Raw genomic sequence first — 23,044 nt, 5'->3', positions numbered from 1 at the left:
TTAAAAAAAGCCCATTTTTTTTTTTTTCTTTTAAAAATTTTTTTTTTTTTTTTTTTTTTGGAGTTTTCACTTGGTCTTAGTTGTTGTTGTTTTTACAAGAGTTGGAAGATATGGATTTAAAGTTTTATCATTTCCTGATACTATTGTGATAATGATAAAAGTGATGATGAAAGCTATTTATTACTAATTTTATGGGCAACTTTATGTCTGTGAATGCATAACTTCTCTTAAAAAATATGTCCATGTGTAATACGCTTATAAGAAATTTGTCACAATAAATGTGTGTATGAAAGGCCAAAATGCATTAAAAAAAATTTCCCCAAATATGTGGTTACGTGTGACCTAGCCCTGTTAGCAAACTGTCCTCCTCTCCTTTGCTTTTGCTACTCTTCTTTAAATCTCTGTCTGGCATAGAATTATTGATCAACATAAATCTGAAAGATTTCAGAAAAAAATGAGAAGGAATACAGAAATGAGAGTGAGATCAGGAGTTGACTTGTTCTAGTGCTGAAACCGGTGCTATGCAGTTCTTCTGTTAAATCCAGACATATGGTCCAGGCTGAACACCATCACTCTTTTCATCCATTCAGAAAGTTTGGAACAACATCCAGCCGCAGTATTCAGCCATAAGAGGGTTGTTATGTCTAAATTATGTGTGGTGCCAGCTGCTGCCAGACACGGCCCATGGTGTTCCATCTGTCAAACGCAACATCAGACATGAGATAATTAAAGTGGACCTATTACGTAAAATTCACTTTTTGCAGGTTTTGTACATCCATTTGGATTTCTGTTGTTTCTAAAAATAACAACAACAACAAAAACAAGCTGTTTTTTGGCAATAAGTTCATGGGTTTTTGGTGTCTGAAAAATGAAGTGTTTCTAAACCCACCTGATTGTTGAGTCACAACGAACGGGCACTGTGCCGTTACCTAGCAATTCAAGCTGAGCTCCAGGACGTTTGGCCAGCTGGTTTTACTACTGCATGCACTGTACAATGGCAACATACTGTATGCACTGTACAATGGCAACATACTGTATGCACTGTACAATGGCAACAATTGTTTTGGTGTTCATGTATCATCCAAAAACCACTTGCTGCATTCTTGTTGGTTGTGCAGGAGGCTGTACTTCTTCTTTTCAAAGATGTACGGTTGTACAATTGAGTAACCAGTTTGCCTCTCCTAACAACAGTACAAGCACATAAAAAAACACCCAGACAATTTTTAACATTAATGTTTTTTGGTCTCTGGAAAATGAGAAATTTCATGATTGTTGAGTCACAGAGGTTGCTGCAACATTGCCTAGCAACCCAAGCAGAGCTCCAGCACATTTGGTCAGCTGGTTTTACTACTGTATGTGGTGCACAATGGTTGTTGGAAAAGACAGTGTTAACTTACCAGCCAGAAACCACTTTCTGCATTCTTGTTGGTTGTGCAGGAGGCTCTACTTCTACTTTTCAAAAATGTACAGTTGCATAATTGCACATATTTTTGTAGCCATTCTAACGTGCGAGTGTAAACGATGATTTTGATGTGAAATAGGCAGAACTGAGCAGACTAAAATATCATTATCTAAGAAAGAATTTGTGCAAAAAAAATTTAATGAATATGTTTTGTATCCTAACCTGCTAAAGGAAGGATAATATGTCACCTTGGACCAGAAAATATCTCAACAATTTGCTTGAAGAGCTGCTTTCTCCAGTTCACACACAGTATTAGATATACATCAGAGTAAAGTTAAGTTGATCTGCTGCATTAATCTTCTCCAGTATGTCTCCACCGAGCTCCTGAACTGCTGTCAAAACATCCATTTTAGGACAAAATGGACACCATACAAAGAGGAAAATCTATTACTCAAGACTGTTGCTGTGTTTACTTTTGATGTTTTCAGCTGATAGTTTGGCTTTTCTTTAAGGTTACCCAGCAGGTGCCCTGAGGCAACCGATGGAAACTGAGGAATGACTGATGACCGAGCAGAGCAGGCACGTAAATGTACAGTAGGAAGAAATGACTTGGGCCTTTAACTTTCCCCCCAGTGGCCTCCATTATTAATGACTGATGTGTTAAACAGCTGACAGGGCCCTGCAGGGGAGGAAAGAATAATGAGTGTGGCTGCAATCCCAAAAGTCAGAAATGTAAGAATTCATCCAGTGTCCATTTCTCCTGAAATGCATCACCGCAGGTCGCCTGCCATTCAGACGTAAACAGAGATGTGTTAGCTCAGGCTGCAGATATTCCACATATGCCAGGCGGGAACTTTTAGCTCCAACAGCAGGGGGCTGCATAGATATGAGTCTGTTCTGAATGCAGGACACATTTCATTTGCTGTACTTCTGTCAAGGTGTAGAAGTTATTTTGATTGATAACAAATTATTGCAAATGTACAGAAAATGCTATAAATATGTAAAGCAGTGGTTGCCATTAAGGACACGTTGAGAGAACCCAAGAACCACTTTTTTTATTTTTATTAAAACTGAAGAGATTTATTTACAATTTTGTACAATGTACAATTTTGGCTTAATTTCTGTCTTGAGTGTGTTGTTTTTTCAGCAAATCGTCTTTTGGAGTCTGGAGTGATTGACTAATTTAAGTGATTAATCAATTAATCTAAACTGAATTAGTTGGAGATTATTTCAATACTAACAATTAACCATTTCAGCACTAACAGGATTTAATTATTTAGGTCTAAATTTGTGCTGTTTGTCTTGTAAATTAATCTTCATAAATTCTTTAGATAAAGTTCTGTGAAAAAAGTTTAGCCTTAAAATGTAAAGACAGTTCCCTTAGATGAATTTGACACATTATATGTGTCAACAAGGAAAAAAGAGTGAATCCAGATTAATTGAAACAGAAAATAAATACATAAATAAATTATAACCTGAAGCAACTTATGTTTTCCCTTTCATGAAGAATTAACCTCATGAGGTTTTAAAGGTTTCATTCTGGAGGATCCTTAGGCATTTTTTTTTTTTTCATCCCTTGCTTCATATATTGATTGTACTATAATTCATCATTATCCCAGTTTGTCTCAAAGGTTTGAAATATTTCGAAATCATAGACAACTTTAATCTGAGTGGAATTTAAAACGTTTACTTTCGTTTAAAGTCGTTACTGCCACCTAGTGGCAGAAAGCAAAAGAAGCAACTATTCTAAAGATTCCTTAAATACGAATTCAGGAAAAAAAAGCAAAATAGTTACCACTATTATACTGTCTAATTATTTTTAAACTAAACAGTTTAAAGTACTGTTCAGATTTTAGAGTTACTTAAACAAATCTCTTCTGTCCAGATTGAATGGCGGATATTGAATATGAACAGTTCAAATCTGTCCATTGTGGGAACTTCATTAAGCAAGTACAAGTAAAAAGAATGTAAAACAAAAAGTAGCCTACATCTACTCCTAAAAATACATAGTATAACTATAACTTTAATATAATCAGAGGTGGGTAGGATAGAACTACTTCAGCATGTCTTTACTCAAGTAAAAGTAAAAAGTAGCCATCTGAAATTAGAGTAAAAAAGTATTTGCTAAAAAGGCTACTTAGGTACTGAGTAACTGATCAAAACATTAATCAATCAATATCTGAAAATTGTCTGATCAGAAAGACCAAAATATGAAATTATGTGAAAATTTTTATATTTTTAAAAGACCAAAATGAAAATAATTTATATGAATAACTTCATTACAAAATATGCCAAAAGAAAAAAATTTTCCAAATCAATTTCTTTTATTGAAAGAAACTGATCTGGAAATTTTTCTTTTGCCATATTTTGTTATCTTTTGTTACCTACAATAACGTTATCCTTAAAATGACAAAATTTCCATTTAATTTTATATTTTGGTCTGCCTGATTATGTAATTTTTAAATATTCAATTATTTAAAAATGCAAAATACTTTGCTACTCTTACTTGAGTAATTTCTTTGGACGGCTACTTTTTACGTTTACTCGAGTACAAATATGTTGAAATAGTGCTAATCTTACTTGAGTGTTTGAGTACTCTGCTCATCTCTGTTCATAATAAAATTGCTCAAGTAAAAGTAAAAAGATACAGCGTAGGAAAAATACTAATAAAAGTAAAAACAATTCAAAAAAGTTACTCCAGTAAGTGTAAGCACTTATTACCAAAGTCTAAATATAATATAATATAATAACTGATCGTAGATCAGATTTTGTCCGATGACCTTTGGCTGCCGTCGTTCTGAATGAACTGATCTCAGATCAGCCATCCCTGTCTTCCAGTTCGGTGTGACTCCTCCCCTTCTCCAGCTCCGCTCTGTCGTCTGTGGATGACGCTAAGCTAATGGCCGCTGGTGCTGCACGGTGCGGGCTCATTTATTTTCTCCGCCGCAGCGGCTGAAGTTAAACCGTGAACAAACTGACCGTAGGTCGTTACTCCGGTATCAGTGGGAGGGGGCCGTCGGTATCGCTGCAGAGCCGTCAGTAAAGAGCTCCGGGTCGGCAAGGTGAATGGAAAAAAAATGCTGTTAGTTAGCCGTTAGCCTTTAGCTTAGCTTCAGTGATGCTACATTGTCAACTCAAAGATGGCGAGCGTTGCGCGGCTAAACCGAGACAAAGTTCGTAACTAAGTCGTTAAGCTCGACCGGTTTCATGTTTCTTAGCCGTGGAAGAAGTTCGCGGTTCGGCCAGGGCATTTTGGGCTCGATTAGCCTTCTCTCTGTTCGTCGCCAGGTTCTGGGCCTAAGCTAGCTTGACCAGCAGCTATTGTAAGTGTTACCGCTTGTTTTCGCTGCAAGAGATAATGTGTAGCATTCACAGCAGTAAAAATGTTTGATTCGGTAAATTAGGAGGTCCATGTGAGGGGTCGAGGTGGTAAACCAGATTCGGTAAATCTGAGCTGGTAAGCCGGGAGCTGTCCTTCATGAAGCTCATCTTTGTATTTGCTGTATCTTTCCAAAAAATACGTTTTTTTCCCTCATGTATGACGTAATCAGATTGAATACAAACGCTGCACTCATTTATAAAGCTCCAAATTTAGCTGTTTTTTTGTAGCTTAGCCATGGCTTGTTTTTATATAAAAATGTTAAATTAGAGCAAGTTATGAAACACTGATCAGCCATAACATAATTACTATCTGATGCTTATTACAGAATGTCCCACAGATTTTTAATATTATCAATGAAATTGGGTTTCAAGGCGATACACTGCGTTCAGGAAGGTTCCATGTATCATCCACAGAAATGTTGTGGTCCATATTGTTTTATCTCTGAGTGGAAGATGCACATGCAGGACTCAGAGTTGTCATGCTCTTTCTTTGGGTTCAACATTTAAAACATTTAAGGTTTTTCATAATCTTAAATGGTATGAAACAAACTATTTGTTGGCACAGTTTTGTTTTATCAGAACCAGCAGGGCATTTTTTTCCCTTTTTTGTATGCTTTTTAGGTTCTGACAGGTGGAAGATGGAAACTTCCCAGAGATAATCTGACCAAGTCATCCTAGTATCTCAGATCTACTTTTCCATTATTTCAAGATCAGACAGAGTGATCACTGAATTTCTGATTTACAACTTTTGTGGTCAAAACAGGCGTGTCTGTAACCAGAACCCTGAAGGTACGGTGCAGTATCTGGCACTAAGATGTTAGCAGCAGATATTTTAAATCCTGGAAGTTGTATGTTCAGCACAACATATAATATGGGTGCTTCAAATTTCTTGAATTTAAGTGGGTGTCTTCAAGGTTTGGAAAGTGCTTGATTTCTATATAAAAGCAGTTTTTTTTCTATTAAAAACATTAAAGTTTATGCCTTTAATGTTTGAGTAAAAGCATCAATTTTAATAAACATTAAAATTAAACATTGTTTACAGTTTTAATCAGATAAAGATGATGAAATTTTTTTCCCTCACTGTCTGGAGTTAAATCAGACAAAAATGTATCTTCTTTTAGATTAGTTAGAAAGACCAAAATTATTTCTATTTGCTAAATGCCACAAGAAAGGTGTCGGGTGTAAGAGAGACATTTTGGGATGTAAAATAGTCACATTTTAGTGTACTTTGTCATAGGATATCAATACTATCAACTATGCAAAGAGCATAGAATTAGACTGAATAGATCTGCCATTATTTATCACATTGTGACAGATACCCAATCTAGAACTTATTTCAAAATTCAGAAAAATACAGTTTAATATCGAATTGTTGCATGTATTAGGCACATTCTCACCGATACACAATCTGTATCTTCAGTATTGGGACTGATACAGATATTAATATCTGATTGGTGCATCTCTAGTTTTAAGTCAAAGTAAGGTTTGTTTTTCTGCACTAAACCTCAGATATCCGTATTGGAAATTAAAATGGAAAAAGTGGATCGGTGCGTCACTAGATGTGATGTTCTGGCTGATCGGTGTTTTTCCTTTTGTTGCGTGGACTTTGTGAATGCATGACTCATCGATTCACGCTTTCTTTCTCCGTCAGAATCATCCGCCATGGATACGCCTGAAAGCCCCACGCAGTCCCCTCAGTCTCCAGAGGAGGAGAAGGGCCTTTCCGACAGCGAGCTGCTGCGCTCTCCCGACGATGACGAGGCCGGCGGCGTCCTCTCGGACAGCGAGTTGCTCCAGGACGAGGAAAACGGAAGCCTGATTGAGGAGGAGGAGGAGGAGGAGGAAGAAGAGTATGAAGGGCGAGGAGGAAGATTGGACCTGGAAGACGAGGTCGTCCCTGACTTCGTCTCTGATCCAGAGGACGAGGAGCCTGTTGAGGGGTCGAGGATGGGGCTGGAGGATGAAACCATCGTGTTCATGGATGGTGATGAAGATGATCCACAAGGGCGAAGGTCGGGTGAGGAAGAGGACGGAGTTCTGGACACGCCGCAGTCTCCGGACATGGAGCCAGACCAGAGCAAGGAGCGTGCCGAGTCTGAGGAGGACGGCGGCGACGAAGGGTACGGCGGCTACAGGGAGGAAGCCTCAGCAGAGCGGGATGAAGATAAAACCAAGGCTGAGGAAGAGGAGGAGGAGGAAGAGGAGGAACTGCGAAGAGCTGAAGAGAGGAGAGCGGTTCTGGTGAGGGAGATGAAGGAGGATTCGGCCTCTGTTTCCCGGGAGCTGGACGAACACGAACTGGACTATGACGAGGAAGTCCCGGAAGAACCGGTTCCTGCTCAGGATGAAGAGGAGGATGAGGAGGACGCGAAGGCGGAGGGAGGAGAGGAGGATGAGGAGGCAAGCGAAGAGAAGAACAATAAGAAAAGGGAGAAGAAGCCGATTCTTCCTCCTTCTCCAGCTAACGACGAGTCCAAGAGGCCGGAAAGCTCCAAAGGGACAGAGAGACTCCGGAGAGATTCGTTCAGAGATCGGAAGAAAGACGAAGACGATGGAGAGATCGACGAAGGAGAGATCGACGTAAGTGATCGTAGTTCGTTTGCTTCTGCCTGCTGAAGGGCTAGAACTCTGGATTACAGATGACTAGAGTAGGAAAGTAACTAGTTACATAAACTTGAGTAACTTTTTGGGAAAATATTTACTTAATATTACTACACTGCACATTTTACTTTTATTTGAGTAATTTTGTTATGAAGTATCTCTACTCTTGAGTAAAATTTCTGGATTTTCTACCCACTGACTGAAAAACATGTTTTAACCAGAACTTCACTAAACACCTGCAGGTCTTTAAATAGGTTTTATATTGACAGAGATTGATTTAGAAACATGTTTTTTTTTTTTTGTTTTTTTTTTGCCTGATTTTGTAATTATGTTATTTCTATCCATTCTTTAAATTTATGTCCTTTAAAAATGTCTAAATTTCCACATAATTTTATATTTTATTTATGGATGGAACGAGAAGAAAATCTGGGTCAATAGCTGATATTAATATTGCTGCTATGGTCAATAACCGATATTTATCAGTAATATATCTTACTGCCATTTCAAAATGTTTGGGGGGGAAAAAACCCAACCAGTTGATGTAGTTAATACTCTTATTTGATTACAATTTTTGGGTTCTCTGTAGATTATAGATAGAAGACAGCTGTGTGTAAGCGAAAAATATATTCAGTCCAAGTTCTTCCCAGAGATGCACTAATGAAATCGCTGCAGTTCATAGCTTGAGAATCAATTAATCAAGTTTATTTGTGTTGCACACTTCAGCAACAAGGCAGTTCAAAGTGCTTTACATCATAAAAACACCAAAATACAGAGTCATGAAACGCACAACAAGCCAGTGAATATTAAATTTAGCTAAATGCACATCAAAATGCTGGTAAATGTTTCATTTATCATGTCTCAAAGCAACTCTAAACAGCTCGGTGTTTAGAGTAGTTTTAAAGGAACTCAGTGTTTCAGCTGTTTAGGAGTTTTATTGAAGTTTGTTACAGATTTGTGGTGCATAGAAGCTGAATGATGTTTCTCCATGTTTGGTTGATTCAACAACAGCACATTTTTAATGCATTAATGTTGGCAGTAGTAGCACAATCACAGGTGTGTAGCGGATAAAGGCTGCATTTTTTTCTGCTATGTAAATGGGTCTTTATCTAGTTAGTTTATTTATTTATTGGTTAAATTTAAAACTGATGTATGTAACTTTTATTTAAAAAAAAAACAACATTTTTTACATATTTCTTGAAACTGTCACCAAACATAATAAAGTTGGTCGATTGGATGAATTTATCGATCGTCAATAGCCTGAGCTTTTCACCTATAATTTTTTTTTTTGCCTTTGAGTTATTTTCTTAAATTAGAAAAGCTTGGTTGAAACCAGGACTGAATCACGACATGTCAGTCAATAACGATTAATTATTGATTTCAGATATTTTTTGCTTTAAATATCTGATAAACTGCCAAACTGGTGGCGTGATCTTTCCTCTTTTATCCACAGTCTTCACTCCATACCGCTAATTTAAGCAGTTATGAGATACAGTAGCAAAACCTGAACCTGCTCTTACTCAAGAAGTTGTTGCTAGGTAACCAAAGAATGAGTAAGTTGCTAGGTAACCAAAGAGAGAGTGAGTTGAAGCCACCAACATTGTTTGGCAGCTAAAGAAAGAAAATGTCTTCTAGTTCCAGTGTTAAATGTTCATTTGAGTTTGAAGTTTATTGATCCTTTAGAATGTTTTCTTGCATTGTATTACTTAAAATTGGTTTCAAAACAACAATATAATCATTGCGGTGAGGAAACTTTACTGAAAGGAGAAGCTATGGATTCACAGATGCATCAACATTTCACCGGTTTCTCAACCCAGAAGCGTCGTTTTGCCTTTGTGGCTTGATCTGATGTATGGGAGGATGGTTTGAAGCTCTGATAAAAGTAATTTATGTGCTCAGAATTGATTCTCTTGTTCTTCTTGCAGGACGATGACCTGGAAGAAGGAGAGGTCAAAGATCCGTCTGACAGGAAGATCAGGCCACGCCCCATCTGCAGGTTCTTTATTAAAGGTCAGATACTGTAAAGCTAATTTATTTATCTATTTATTTAGAAAACATTTTTGTTTACAATACAATGAAAAACAAAGGAACAGTAGATGAAATATGAAAAAGTATACCAAGAGTGTGGGCCTCTACAGTAAATACATATTACATAATATTCACTAACCTACAACATTCATATGTGTTTACAGCTTTTCTGTTTGTATTCTTGGGAATAGCTGATAAAAATAGTTTAATTTCCTTAACAAAATCTGTTAAAAAAAAAATAGGATGAAATGATGAAAATTTACATTTGTGAATACGAAGTTTGCCAAATATAGCGCTGGAAAAAATGAAGATCAGTTTCTCTGATTTTACTTTTTATATGTTTTACTAAAATGAACATTGTTGTTTTATTCCATGAACTACTGACAGCATGTCTCCGAAATTCCAAGCAAAAATTTTGTATTTATTTGCAGAAAATGAGAAATTGTCAAAATAACTAAAAAGATGCAGTGCTTTCAGACCTCAAATAATGCAAAGAAAATAAGTTCATATTCATTTAGGAACACCAATACTAATGTTTAACTCAGGAAGAGTTCAGAAATCAATATTTGGTGGAATAACCAGGAGGTTTTCAATTGGGTTCAGTGGGCTCTTCATTTTTCCAGAGCTGTAAGCTCAGGTTGTGGTGGATGCATGAGTTGTTGTCCAGCAGAGGGAGCCGTTGAGCCGCAGAAATCGGTTATTTGATCAGATCTGGATTCCTGCCTTCACATCTGTAACTCAGTGATATCTGAGCTGCATTTTAATCTGATCTACTCAACAAATATAAATGTAAAACTTTGACAAATGTTTGGCAAAAATTCCATCCAGGCTTCCTAAGAAAGAAATGTAGAAAAGCTAAAATTTACTGAAACTTGAAACTGAAACTAATAAAATGCTGGAAACTGATGGTCACACTTCAGTCTACCAAAATGTAGAAATAATTCACTTCCTGACCTGTAGGAGTGCTATAACACCAACATAAATGGTTTTCTTTTCAGTGATGATTTATCTTACAGTTTAAAAATGACACATAAACCATAAACTTGTTACCCTAACCCTAACCCCCCCAGGAAAATGTAACTGTATATTAGAAAACGGCTGAAGAAAAGACATGGATTGTGGCTTTTACATTAACAACAAGTTTGAATATCAAAAAGCTAATAGTTAAATCTAAAATGCTACTTTTTGCACAGTGTTTTTTATGCTACAAATCTGCTTAATTCAAATATTTCAAACATTAATTTATTGCAGAGCTTTGCAATTTAAGGATTCTCCACTTGTTTGGGTAAAATCTGGAGACACCGATGCGAACATTTAGAGCCAATATCAGATGTTAATATTTTCAGTAAGCTTGATAACCCTCTGGAAAATTTGTACTGTTAATAAAACCAGACATACTTCTGGAAGAGGGTACAGAATTTATATTTTTTCCTACAGTAGCTGCTGTTTTTTGTACTTTGTGTGTAAAGAGTAAACTGGGTGTAAAGCACAACTCCTGCAGTTTAAGAATAAATAAAAAATCTACAAGTACATCTCAAAAACATTAAATATAATGAAAAGATTCAAAATGTTGTTCATTTCCAAAAGTGAAACTTCTAAATTACATAGATCCATTTGTAGGTTGTGTCTGTGAGTGTAGCGAATCTTTACATTCTGACTCCTCTCCTCATGAAACTCCCTCAAATTCTTGAATGGATTTGGCTTGATCCCACCGTTTTTCCTTCCACTCAACTTTCCATGAATATCCACTGACTTTTTAAAAAATATTGTAATTTTCTCAAGCACTCAACTGAATCTTCATTATCAATCAATCAAGTTTATTTGTAAAACACATTTCAGCAACAAAGCAGTTCAAAGTGCTTTAAATTATGAAAACATAAAAATATCAAACACATTGTTAAAATTATCAATATACACCAAATATGTTGATCAATGTTCCATTTATTATGGTTCAAAAGCAACCCTGAACAGGTGGGCTTTTGATTTAAAAGGACTCAGTGTTTCGCCTGTTTACCTGTAATCCATGATCATCAAGGTTAAAAGGATTTTCTAATTTAATTTAGCTGCATTTTTGTATGAATTCTGATTAACCAGGAATGCTGTCATGTTTTCTTCAGGAAACTGTACGTGGGGAATGAACTGCAGGTTCATCCACCCAGGAGTCAACGACAAGGGCAACTACTCTCTCATCACCAAGCCAGACCCTTTTTCTCCGAACGGTGCGCCCCCTGGTGGACCGCTGCCTCTTCTGCCCAACAACCCCTGGGTGAGTAACTCGACATCAGGGCTGTCCATAGTGCCAACAAAATAGAAAACGACAGATGATTTAAAAAAACACAACTCTGTTAACAAAATGAACCCCGGAGTTGAAGGTGCTATTAGTTTAGTGTACTGCAGCAGAGGGGAAAACAAAGCAGAAAAACAAAGACTAACTCCTTCCTTTTTTCTTGCTCGGTTTCAACTGTTCTACTCTACATGCAGGCTTGTTGCCATAGCAACTGACTGACAACAGCGGTATCGGTGTATCAGGATTGAACACAGAAAAACACTTAAACATTTCCCACACTAGGAACAGAACATTCAGTCAGTTACAGTTTTATGTGTTCAGGTTTGATGATTATTAATTATTGACCGGGTGGCAGAGTTCATGTGTGGGTTGCCTTTTCCCCCCGTTTTTTTTTATTTATTTTTTTTAGCTGAACTGAAACGCACCAAATTCTGCTGCACCTCCACATGCTCCGATTGTCAAAGTCAAGCTAGCATAACCAACCCACTTCCCTGTCTCTCGCTCTTTTGTTTTAATTAAAACTTTTTCCAATCTTTATATGTAATTGTCGCAGTGTTGATAATTACTAGCAAAGCACTGCGCCCCTTTTTCTTTTATACATCAGACACACATTTAAGATTTAGTATGTTATGTTGACTTCTTGACAGCTAACACCAAGGCTAGTCACTGTCAGGAGCAGCTTTTTGCATGTGTGATGTTAAAGCACACATTAAACACATTTGTTTTTGTGTACAGACACAAAAACAAATGTGTATATACATATTTTTTGAGCTGCATAAAACTAAAAAAAAAAAATGTTTTCTTGCAGTTTCAGTTGAATAGCAGTATCTAAAATTGGCCGTTTGGACACCTCTAGTCTACATGAATATGAGCAGGAAGGTTGTGGTTGCTTATCAATTAAGGGATTGATCGCTGGGATTCCCTATCCGGAAAGGTTGACGGTAGTTTTCCGTGTTGCAGGCTGCTCCTGTGGTGGAGGAAGTCCCTCCTCCGCCGCCCCCGGTGGAGCCTCCCGTGGAGAGCGCCTGGGAGAGAGGTCTCAGGCACGCCAAAGAGGTAAACGCTGCCACTGTGTTTCATGCAAATCAACCCCAGTTTGTGCCACAAGTTTATGTAAACTTGAATCAATGGATTGTTTACTCAATAGATCGTGCAACACCAAATGGAAGGATGTGCAAATTCTTAGCTGTGCTCTCACCTTTTCCATTTTTCAACTTTGAATGTGTTTCCCTTTTCCATGAATCTCCAAATGATAAAAAAACAATATTTTGGTGTCTGACTTTGTTTTGTGGAGGTTTCTTTTAGCAAGTGGGAAAATGTTGTAATCTGGCTGTAGTAATTGTTTACTATGTTGCTTAGAAACACCCAGGCGTCCTTAAAAACACAACATTTATTTAAATAAATTCAACTTGAAACGTGGTCTCATAGGTCTCAAATGTTGGACTATTTAATCTACTATTTTATTTTATATGTTGGGGCTGAAATGAATAATTATGATTAATTGTTAAAATTATACTCAACCAATTTATTGATGGATTAAGACTTAAAAAAAAAGGCAATTTTGTTGAAAAACAACATGTATCATGTAACACCACACTGAAAATATATACTTTTTTCAGTTAAGATGGAGAAAGCAAAATCTAAAGTGGCAGGTTTAACTTCACCTGGCTCAAATTGTGTAAAAAGGTTAATATGCAATTATTCATTAATTAATCCAAAAAATAATACACATTAACTCTACTTTTTATTGCTGTTAAGTCAAACAGAAAACTTTTCACATACTGATGTTAGAAGGTTTTTTGGGATCCACAAATAAACAAGAAAACGCAAATGTTGTTGCATTTTAGGGAATATATATTTATTTTCTGACTTAAAATAAAAGATTTAATTGTTTGCATCTTTTAATGTATTTCTAATACAGTATAAAAAAGACTTAACTGAGAACTGCACAATGTGCCCATTTCTTTTATCCGATTAATCATCAGAATAATCACTAGCTAAAGTAATTGTTAGTTGCAGAGCTACGTTAATTAAACATTTTGTCTGGTCTTAAGTTTAATCCAATATGACACTAAAAAGGCATTAAAAAGTCTTAAATCAGACTTACTGAAACCTGTAGATTTCCTGTTACACAAATAAAAACACTAATAATCTTTTTCTGTTAAGCAGCAAAGACTTGTTGGATTGAAACTAATGAATCAGTTCCGTCTGCATGACCTCAGAGTTTTCACACCCATATTATCGCCATACCTGGACGAACAGGTGTCACCGTATCTCTCACAGGTGTCTGTGTTTGCATTTCTGGCAGGTGCTGAAGAAGGCCACCATTAGAAAGGAGCAGGAGCCCGACTTCGAGGAGAAGCGCTTCAACGTGACGATCGGCGAGGACGAGAGAGAGTTCGACAAGGAGAACGAGTTCTTCAGAGAGCGCAGCTACCGGATCATCCGAGAGTACGGCCGGCTCACGCTCAGCGCTTCAGGCTCGGTTCAGCCTCCGGCAGCACATAACACAAACGTCTCGATGCGCGTTCTGTTGATCAGTGCACACGTCAGCAACTTTAAACTCCAAAAACCGACAGCAACAGTTTATTGAGAGAGGAACAAAAGATAAGAACAGTTCTGATTTTAAAGAGGAACGTCCGCTATCTAATCCAATGGGTCAGGTCATATATACAAAATGTTCGGTATTTATTAAATTCTAATGTTTTTTTTATTCACCAATTATTGTTTATACAACAAACATTACAGAATAACAAAAAGAAAAACAGGGCTTGTTAATCTACAAAATCACAGAATAAGAACAAATAACAGCAACAAAAATAACCAAACAAAACAAGCAAGGAGGTCAAAGAGGTCTTCATAAATAAAGGGTGTACTTTCTTTTTCCAATGACTGCTACAGATAATGGAGACTTTAATCAGCTCATTTGGACAGGAGTGTCTGAGTTTTAACTTTACTTATTCATCTGTTCTCGTATTTCCAATCCAAAAATATCCCGAAACAAAAATAGAAAGTAAAACACAATGTTCCCTTTAATGCAGAAATACTTAAATTAAATATACTCACATGATTCCTTTACTTCTTTCAGGGAAATGGACTTCAGAGAACCGGTATACGGGTAAGTTTAAATCATCCTCAGAAACATTAGTCTGTTGCTTTACTTCATTAAAACCCTCATTAACTTCCAGAAAGTCAGACATTTTTAAGAGTTTTTTTCCCAAAAGTCCTCAATAAGCAACGGTTAGGATTTAGGATGGATGACATCTACTGTGCATGATATAAAAATGACCTTTTAACCCTTCGTGGATCGATAGGCAGCAACATTTGCTTCTCTAAGGTCAATACTGGTAGAAATGCACCGACGTGAACATCCGATATTAATATTGCAGGTTTACAATAACCGATATTTATCAATATCTTATGCATTTTCCTACATTTCTACACTGAAAAACCAACCACGTTTTACTGCTCCAGGTAATAAAAATGCAACATGACCAACTTCTACCGCTTCCCATCCAGAAAAGCAAACAGCAACAAGATGGAAATAATTTTTTCTTTTTTTATTTTGACTCGGGTTTATTTATTGGACCGACGCTGATATGCGACAAATGACTAACATCAGACGATACCAACGGTGATACCAATATATCTCATATTTATGTATTAATATAAATGGGTATATTAAGGAGACAGGATTAGAAAAACTGTCTTCAGTCAGAGGCTTCTTCAAATTTGCTGTAACACAGACTGCTACAGCAGATCTTTCCTGCCAACAGACATCACCATCTACAACAACTGTTTGAAGAATTTGAATTAATGAGTTACAACAAAATTTTATTTTCCTTTGGGATCAATAAAGTATTTTTACACTTAAATGATTAATCAATTATTTAAATAATCGCCAACTAATTTAGTAATAGATTAATCATTAACTGGAGTACACAGACTCTAAAAAAGGCTATTTTCTAAAAGAACAACACGGTCAGGGCAAGTGACATTTTTAGCTTTATCTGGTTCAAATTCTGTAAAAATTTAATCGCGTGTTGACATTAAAAGCATTTTTTAAGCTGTAGATCCATCCTTTGCTACAAATGATCAAACGCTAAACAAATGCTGTTGCACTTTTTTTTATTTAAAAAAAATTTATCTCTTTGTTTTTATTGCATTTCAAATGTACAAAATAAGTTTAAGCGGTTAAAATTAAAAATCTGTAGACTCTGTAGCTATTTTTTTTTTTATATCCAATTAATCGTCTGGATAGTTGATTACTAAAATTGCAGAAGGTTTCAGCCGCAGATGTGCCCTGCATCTCTGCAGTGTTCGCAAACAACTACATTCTCCAGAGCAGCAAACTTTCAAAATGGCTGCCTTTACATAGTACCTGTGATCAACCGAAACCTTTTTATCAAAAGTCTGTTGATTTCTTTTTTTTTTTTTAGTAGAAATTCTTTCATGATACTTTAAGATATTAAGGAGGAATTATATATTTAAAAATTTTTATGGAGACATTTTGAAAGCATCATCCAGTTTCTGAATGTTGTTTCTGTCCGCAGTGAGCCATATGTTGACCCGTACTACGACTACGAAATGGAGGCCTTGTGGAGGGGGGGGCAGTATGAAAACTTCAGGGTTCAGTACACAGAAGCTCCTCTTCCATACCACTTCGCCGTGAGTATCGCCACTCAACGTTTCTCTGCGTAAATCAAGGCTTATCCAGCCACGGCATCTGTTTGTTTATTCCATCGATGACAAAACAGGCGTGTCCAGTTTATTAATTGAGTCAATGAATACATGGTTGACGAATGCGGAAAATGTACAAGGAAGTCTCACGTTGTTATCCAACACCGCTTCCAGGTTTCGTTACAGGCAGGGTTTAGCTCCTCTTCCTATTCAGCAGGATGCAAACCTTCCAGCTGAAACCCTGATTCACAGATGAGCGTTTAATTACCTACAAAATCTATTTTTACAGTGGTTTTAGTCACCTGTTTGTTTTCATCTTCTTACAGTTGCTCTGCTAAAGGAATTAAGATCAATAAATGTTAAATGTAAATATATATTTATATATTTGATCCAGCTAAAAACAAAAAAAAGACAAGGAGAGAGAATGACAGCATGCAAGCTAACATTAGCTTTTTAACTAATTTTAACTCAAAAACTAAGGTCATCTTACTGAATTAAGTTAATATTCCTCAACATACAGCAACTTAATAATATTAGCTTTTAAGCTAAAATTAGCTTTTCAGATAATTTAGACTCAAAAGCCAAAGTTAACTTACTGAATAATAAATTTTATTTGTAAGAAAATAAAATGTATTGCCTGTTTAACATAAAAACAGACACAACATTAAATTTACTGAGTTAATCTACCAATACAATGGTAACATTTAAGCTAATATTAGCTTTTTAGCTAATTTTGACTCAAAAGGTAAAGTTACTGAATGGATTAAGTTAATGTTGCCTAAAATATTCATGTTCCGTCCAAATGACCTTAACCAGAGTAAGTAAATGTAATGGTAGATTTTAAGCTAAGATTAGCTTTTTAGCTTATTATGATTAAAAAGCCAGAATAAACTTAATCTTTCCAGAATGCTAATGCTACTCCGCACGATGGTGTAAATCACTGGAACATATTTGTCTGTTTCTACCATTTCTGCAGGAGCGTGACCGTGAGCGTGACCTCCGGGAGCGGCACCGAGACCGGGAGCGGGAGAGAGATCACCGCGAGAGGGAGCGGCGGCAGCAGCGGGAGAGGGAAAGAGAGCGGGAACGCGAGAAGGAGAGGATTCGACGGAAAGAGGAGTGGGAGCGAGACCGATTGAAACGCAACGAGAAGGAGAAGCCGAGGATGCGTCCTCCTCGCGACGCCCGGGAGAAGAAAGAGGAGGACAAACTGAAGCCGCGCTCCCCACTCGGCCCGCCGCCAAAGTAAGGACTTTTCCCCCTAATGAGATAAAAAAATCAAAAAATGATGCAATGTACCAATCTGTTACACAGCCAGACTTATTATTACCAGCTGTTAAATCATCATTGGCCTCAGTATAAAATATTCCTGCCTTGTGACTGTTATGTCATCTTAGTCATCTCCCTTTCATTTGGTGTTTTGCTGGGTTCCTAAAATGAGAAGCACAGATTAAATCTGATTTTCAGTCCCATAGTTTTACAGCTAAGTAATAATAATGTCACATTTTATTTGCAATTATAATGGACAGAAATAAATAAATGAGGTTTATTAAAAACCTCATTTATTCACCAACAGCACATGCAGTGACAGTAATACTGGTTAGACAACCTTAACTGTCTAACCAGTTAATACTGTCTGCACGGTGTTTTACCCGTCTATTTATCCCAGATATTGGCCATGTGACAGGAAACTTGAAAGTATAACAAGGTAATTTTATGTTTTTGAGCCACACTATTTGCAAATCTTAAACACCAACTACACCACAAACGCCACACACAAAAAATGCAATGAAAGTTAATATACATGTTTTGCACTTTGTTTAAATCCTAATTAAGTAATCAGCCAGTGAATCTTAAAACAAGCTGTGATGTGGACCACATTTAAAAGAACAATATATTAAAAGAATAGTAAATATTTTTAAAAGATATAGAATAAATATATGATGAAATGAACAAAGGAGAAATGTGTATTTAAGAATGCATTTAAGGAATATATGTAATATATTTTATGCTTAACTCAGATTTTACAGTCACGTTTTTAGAGCACAGGAGTCAAACTCCAGTCCTGGAGGGTCACTGCCTGCAACTTTTAGATGCGTCTCTGCTGCACCACACCTGAATAGAATAATTAGGTTATTAGCAAGGTTCTGGAGAACCGATCTACACAAGTAGGAGGCAATTAAGCCATTCAGTCCAGTGTTTTGTACCTGTGGCACATCTAAAATCTGCAGGACCCTTGAGGACTGGAGTTTGACACCCCTGTTTTAGAGGTTTGCGTTGAATTTGATCGAACTGTGAGGCTTTAATTCTTGATGTTTACGTTGGTGCAGTTTTCTCCTAAAACAAGCCTGAACAGCGTGTTTGTACTTTGAGTGAAAAGCCGCCACTGAGGGAAACGCTGCCTGATGTTATTCCAGTTATGTGTTGAGTTATCATCAGATTGATGAGAATTTCTCCAGGTCTGTCTGGATGATTAAAGCTTCTCTCTTTCATGTGTGGATTAGATGTGATGATTCATTTCCTGTTTATGTTCAGAGCAGATCACTGAAGTTTCACTGCAGGTTGTTGCTTTGTAGCATTGTTACCACTTTTTCATGTTCAGTCAGCGTGACTAACAAGTCGTTTCTCCCAAGTGTGCGAAATAACTGAGGATGAAACTAACAGGAGGTGTAACCCACAGGCTAGACCAGGCGTGTCAAACATGTGGCACATGGGCCACTTATTGCCCACTGAATGACTTTGTGCGGCCCCGACTCCAACTTGAGAGCTGTAAATATTTTGCCACAACAGGCAGCTCATAAGGATTTTTGAAAGGTGACGCATAGCAGAAATGTGAGATCTTTTTTCAATAAGATGTGAATATATATTTTTTTTTCTTTTAATTTTGGCAGGTATTGTTTATTTGCAGTTTTGTTTTCCTATTCTCTAATATTCCTGGATAAACCTATCGTCACAAATGTTTTGGCCAGATGGCTTCTAAAGACAAATCCATTATTTCTACAGATTATGGTATTTTTTATTTTACAAGGAATAAAAACATGACATTTAAAAGTAAAGTTTGAAAATAACCTTTGAGCAGGTATTAAATTTACTTATTAAGCCCACATTGTGCATTAAATATGTTTTTTCTTAATGGTCTGATAAAATATTCCAATTTTAACAGGCCGCAGGTGTACACACATTATAATTGTGACTATTTGACTCTAACATGAATTACACATCAAATAACAATAAAAAGTCAAACTACTTTATTTCTTGAATTAAAATTTCAAATGTTTCCTTTGAAAAAACATTTTTGAGGCCCATTGAAAACATCTAACTTAACAATTTCAACCCATAGGTTGTTAAAAAGTCTTATAAAGTCGGACTGGTTGCTCCAAATGTGGCCCAAATCACCAACCCGTCTCTACCGTGTTTGTGCTAATATGCTGTTTGAGTTCCGTTAAAAGCTTTTCAAGGAAAAGTAACTCTCATTCAACAGGTTCCAGAAGTTGTTTACTTTTCTGACGATAGAATCGCTCTTCAGACTTAAAGTCAAAGGATTAAAGACTAAAGGACCAAAACAGTGCCTCATTGTGTTTGTGTGCGTAGATCTGATTCTGATATTGTGCAACATTCCCAAGTTTCCCGTCAGTGTAAAAAAGCCCAAAAACAATGATGATGACGGTCCTTCAACAGCTGTAGACGCACGTGAGCCGACGCCCGCTTTGTGACGTAAAGACGGGTTTTTGAAATCGCTGCGATTGTTCTTAGTCACATACAGAGAAATGCAAAACAACAAAAAAAGATTGTTTTCAAGTGTTTTCTCATACTGTCCGGTTCAGGTCAATGCTTGTGCAAAATTCAGCTTATAAACGCGACATCTTCTCGTTCCCACGGTTATTATTTTTAACTAAAATCAATGAAATAAAAACTGAAATTGAGAAAATATTTTTAACTGAAATGAATGAAAGCGGTAATTAATCGGGAAAAATTATAACTATCCGCAACTGTATTATACTTTTACAAAACTAAAACATATTGAAATTATAAATATGATCTTTCGTTTTCATGTTTATGAATCTATTGATCAGTTTTTCAGACGGATGTGAAATAGATTTTTTTAAACACAAACAATTTATGTCAGATGTCGCAAATTATGAAAATCCAGAAAAATGACAGCAGCACCAGTTGAGAGAAAACTCCAGTCAGTTGGTTCTTCAATAATAACTCAATGCATTTTATGAAAATTGTATCTTCTGTTTTTTATTGATTACCCAATCGATTTATGCATAATTACAAATACAGTACTTGCACTTTATTAAATTCTGCACCTAAAAATTAACCAAAGTTTGAAAAATCAAAACAAAACCTTACCAAGTAATTTTGGTCTAGTTTCTGGTGCAAATATCTTAATACAGTTGACATGAGATAAAACTAACTTACAAATAACTTCAGCAAGACATTTGTTTTAAGTCAATAATGCCTTAATATTGATGAAAAAGTTCTAATTATGCATTACTTCATTTAAGATGAGGCATTTTTCCCAAGTCAAATAATCTATCGATAGAATGAGAACTTTTTCATCAATATACTGTATCTTGCTAAAAAGTTACTTATAAGTTTGTTTTGTCTTATTTTAAGTGTGTTAAGAGTTTTACGGAAATACTTGGCAAAATTTTGTTTTTGCAGCGTTCACTAATAAAAACTAAAAAACTTTTTTATAACTAAAACAAAACCTAGCAGATACTCTAAAAACTAACCAAATTAGTCAAAAGTCAAAACAAAATTAAAGTATAGTGCAACCCCGCTTTCTTCCACATATTTTTCTACGAGTCCCGTCAGGATCTTTTAATAAAGTCTTCAAACATTGCATTATATTACGCTGCGTGGTTTTATGCCTCCTGCCTCCTTCCTGTCTTCATTCCTTCTTGAAAAGGAAACAGAAATAGATAAGGATCTAAAAATATCTCCAGTGTTGTGTTTCTATTTTTAGCTGTGACACGCTGACTTCTTTGCTCTTGCATCATGTCTGTGAACTCAGTCACTCCAGGCTATGAATGTACACGATTGCGCCGGCTTGCATGCAAAGTGACCAGTTACTCATTATGGTGATGTAACTTTAGGTGTGTTCTGGTTGTACAGTTTACATAGTTGATTTATTCAGGAATCGCAACGTAAACGAAACTTTTCTGAGCTTCTTTAGCACCAGACGGTGTTATTTAGCAGGAATATCCCCTCGGTTCATTTGCAGTTCATTTCCTCCTGCAAATATTTATTTTAGACACTCGAGGAGAAGAGCTCCTGGCTCTGGATGCTATATTTGGAAAATTAAATGCCGATAGTGCAAGCAGGAAAATTCCGGTCACTTTTGTCCCGTAACTGGTGGGTTGCAGGTCCAAACCCCCTCACCATCTGTCTCTGTCGTTTGTTGTCAGAGGGACAAGATTGGCAGTCCAAAGTGTTTCAGGTGGGCCAAAGCCTCAAGTCAAATGTTGGCCTGTGGCAATCAGAGGTGGGCAGAGTATCCAGAAACTACTCAAGTAAGAGTAGAACTACTTCAACATTTTTATTCAAGTAAAACGTAGCTGTCCAAAAATTACTCAGGAGTAAAATGTCTACTCAAGTACTGAGTAACTGAGTATCAATCATTTAATATTTAAAAATTACATCATCAAACAGACCAAAATATAAAGTGGGAAATTTGGTATTTTAATGACAAAACTGACAATAAGTCATATAAGTAACAAAAAATAACAAAATCAGATAAAATAAAGTTTTTCACATCAGTTTCTTTCAATAAAAAACTTCAACAGAAACTGCAGGTGTGTGTCTGAGTCTGGTGAATTTTAAAACATGTTTGTTTTTCATTCAGTGGGTAGAAAATACAGAAGTTTTACTCAAGTAAGAGTAAAAATACTTCATAATAACATTACTCAAGTAAAAAGTACAGTGCAGTAAAGACACTCCTAAAAGTATTTTTTATTTTATTTTTTTTTTTTCAGAAAAGTTACTCAGGTAAATGTAATTAGTTATTGTCCAACTCTGGTTGCAATAAGCAAAGCATCAATTAATTGTAAGATACATTTTAACTCAATCATTTCTACTTCCATGACTTTATATTTTTCCCTTTTCTCTCTTTCGACCAAAAACTTGACGATTAAAGTCTTCAGTCGGTGCTTCGGTCTCAACCAGTCTTAAAGGACGATTTAGTTTATTCAATTTTATTTGCTGCTTCTGTTGTTTTTATTTATTTTGGATATTTGAAATGTCTTCCAGTTTCATGTTGAATATTGTTTACAATTTAAAGTTTATCAATCTTTACATTATTATGCCATTACCATTAGATAGATAGATAAATCTTTATTGTCATTGTCACAAGAACAACGAAATTTAAAAAGTGCCGTCAGTCAGTGCATATGCTTAAGAAAAAAACAAAAAAAAACAAAACAACAAAAAAAAAAAAAAAACTTGTCTCACACTTTACAATACTGTAAGAAATACTTAACAAGTAAGTGATGAAAAAAAATAAACAAAAACTAACAAATAAGAATAGCCACATTCTCACACACATCATTCATGATGATTAATGGTTGTTTATGATTGCATTTAGTTTTGTTATTGCTGTAGGATAAAAACTGTCTCTGAGTCGGTTGGTTCTTGTTCTGAGTGCTCTGTATCGTCTGCCT

General features: G+C 36.1%; 1 protein-coding gene across 7 annotated transcripts in view; it reads left to right on the top strand.

Annotated features, from left to right (window-relative positions):
* The first annotated feature begins 4,263 nt into the window (after nt 1-4,263).
* The window catches only part of zc3h18 (zinc finger CCCH-type containing 18), a 60,663-nt gene continuing 41,882 nt past the window's right edge, over nt 4,264-23,044 (top strand). For 3 of the 7 annotated variants that reach the window (XM_015057550.1, XM_015057549.1, XM_015057544.1), the window contains exons 1-9: nt 4,265-4,464; nt 6,435-7,363; nt 9,307-9,391; nt 11,527-11,675; nt 12,657-12,752; nt 14,005-14,147; nt 14,785-14,814; nt 16,250-16,364; nt 17,353-17,621. In XM_015057550.1, coding sequence (XP_014913036.1) covers nt 6,446-7,363; nt 9,307-9,391; nt 11,527-11,675; nt 12,657-12,752; nt 14,005-14,147; nt 14,785-14,814; nt 16,250-16,364; nt 17,353-17,621 — 1,805 coding nt within the window. In that variant the 5' untranslated portion in view covers nt 4,265-4,464; nt 6,435-6,445. Of the gene's footprint in view, nt 4,726-4,766; nt 4,860-5,440; nt 5,486-5,547; nt 5,573-6,434; nt 7,364-9,306; nt 9,392-11,526; nt 11,676-12,656; nt 12,753-14,004; nt 14,148-14,784; nt 14,815-16,249; nt 16,365-17,352; nt 17,622-23,044 lie in introns of those variants that run through there. The other 4 variants (XM_015057546.1, XM_015057548.1, XM_015057545.1 and 1 more) reach the window with 4 other exon arrangements.

This window comes from Poecilia latipinna, unplaced genomic scaffold, assembly GCF_001443285.1.
Source record: "Poecilia latipinna isolate Pla-1442-1.1 unplaced genomic scaffold, P_latipinna-1.0 Scaffold1471, whole genome shotgun sequence".
NCBI lineage: Eukaryota > Metazoa > Chordata > Actinopteri > Cyprinodontiformes > Poeciliidae > Poecilia > Poecilia latipinna.
The sequence above is the reverse complement of the archived record's forward strand: the minus strand, read 5'-3'. Positions and strand labels throughout refer to the sequence as shown.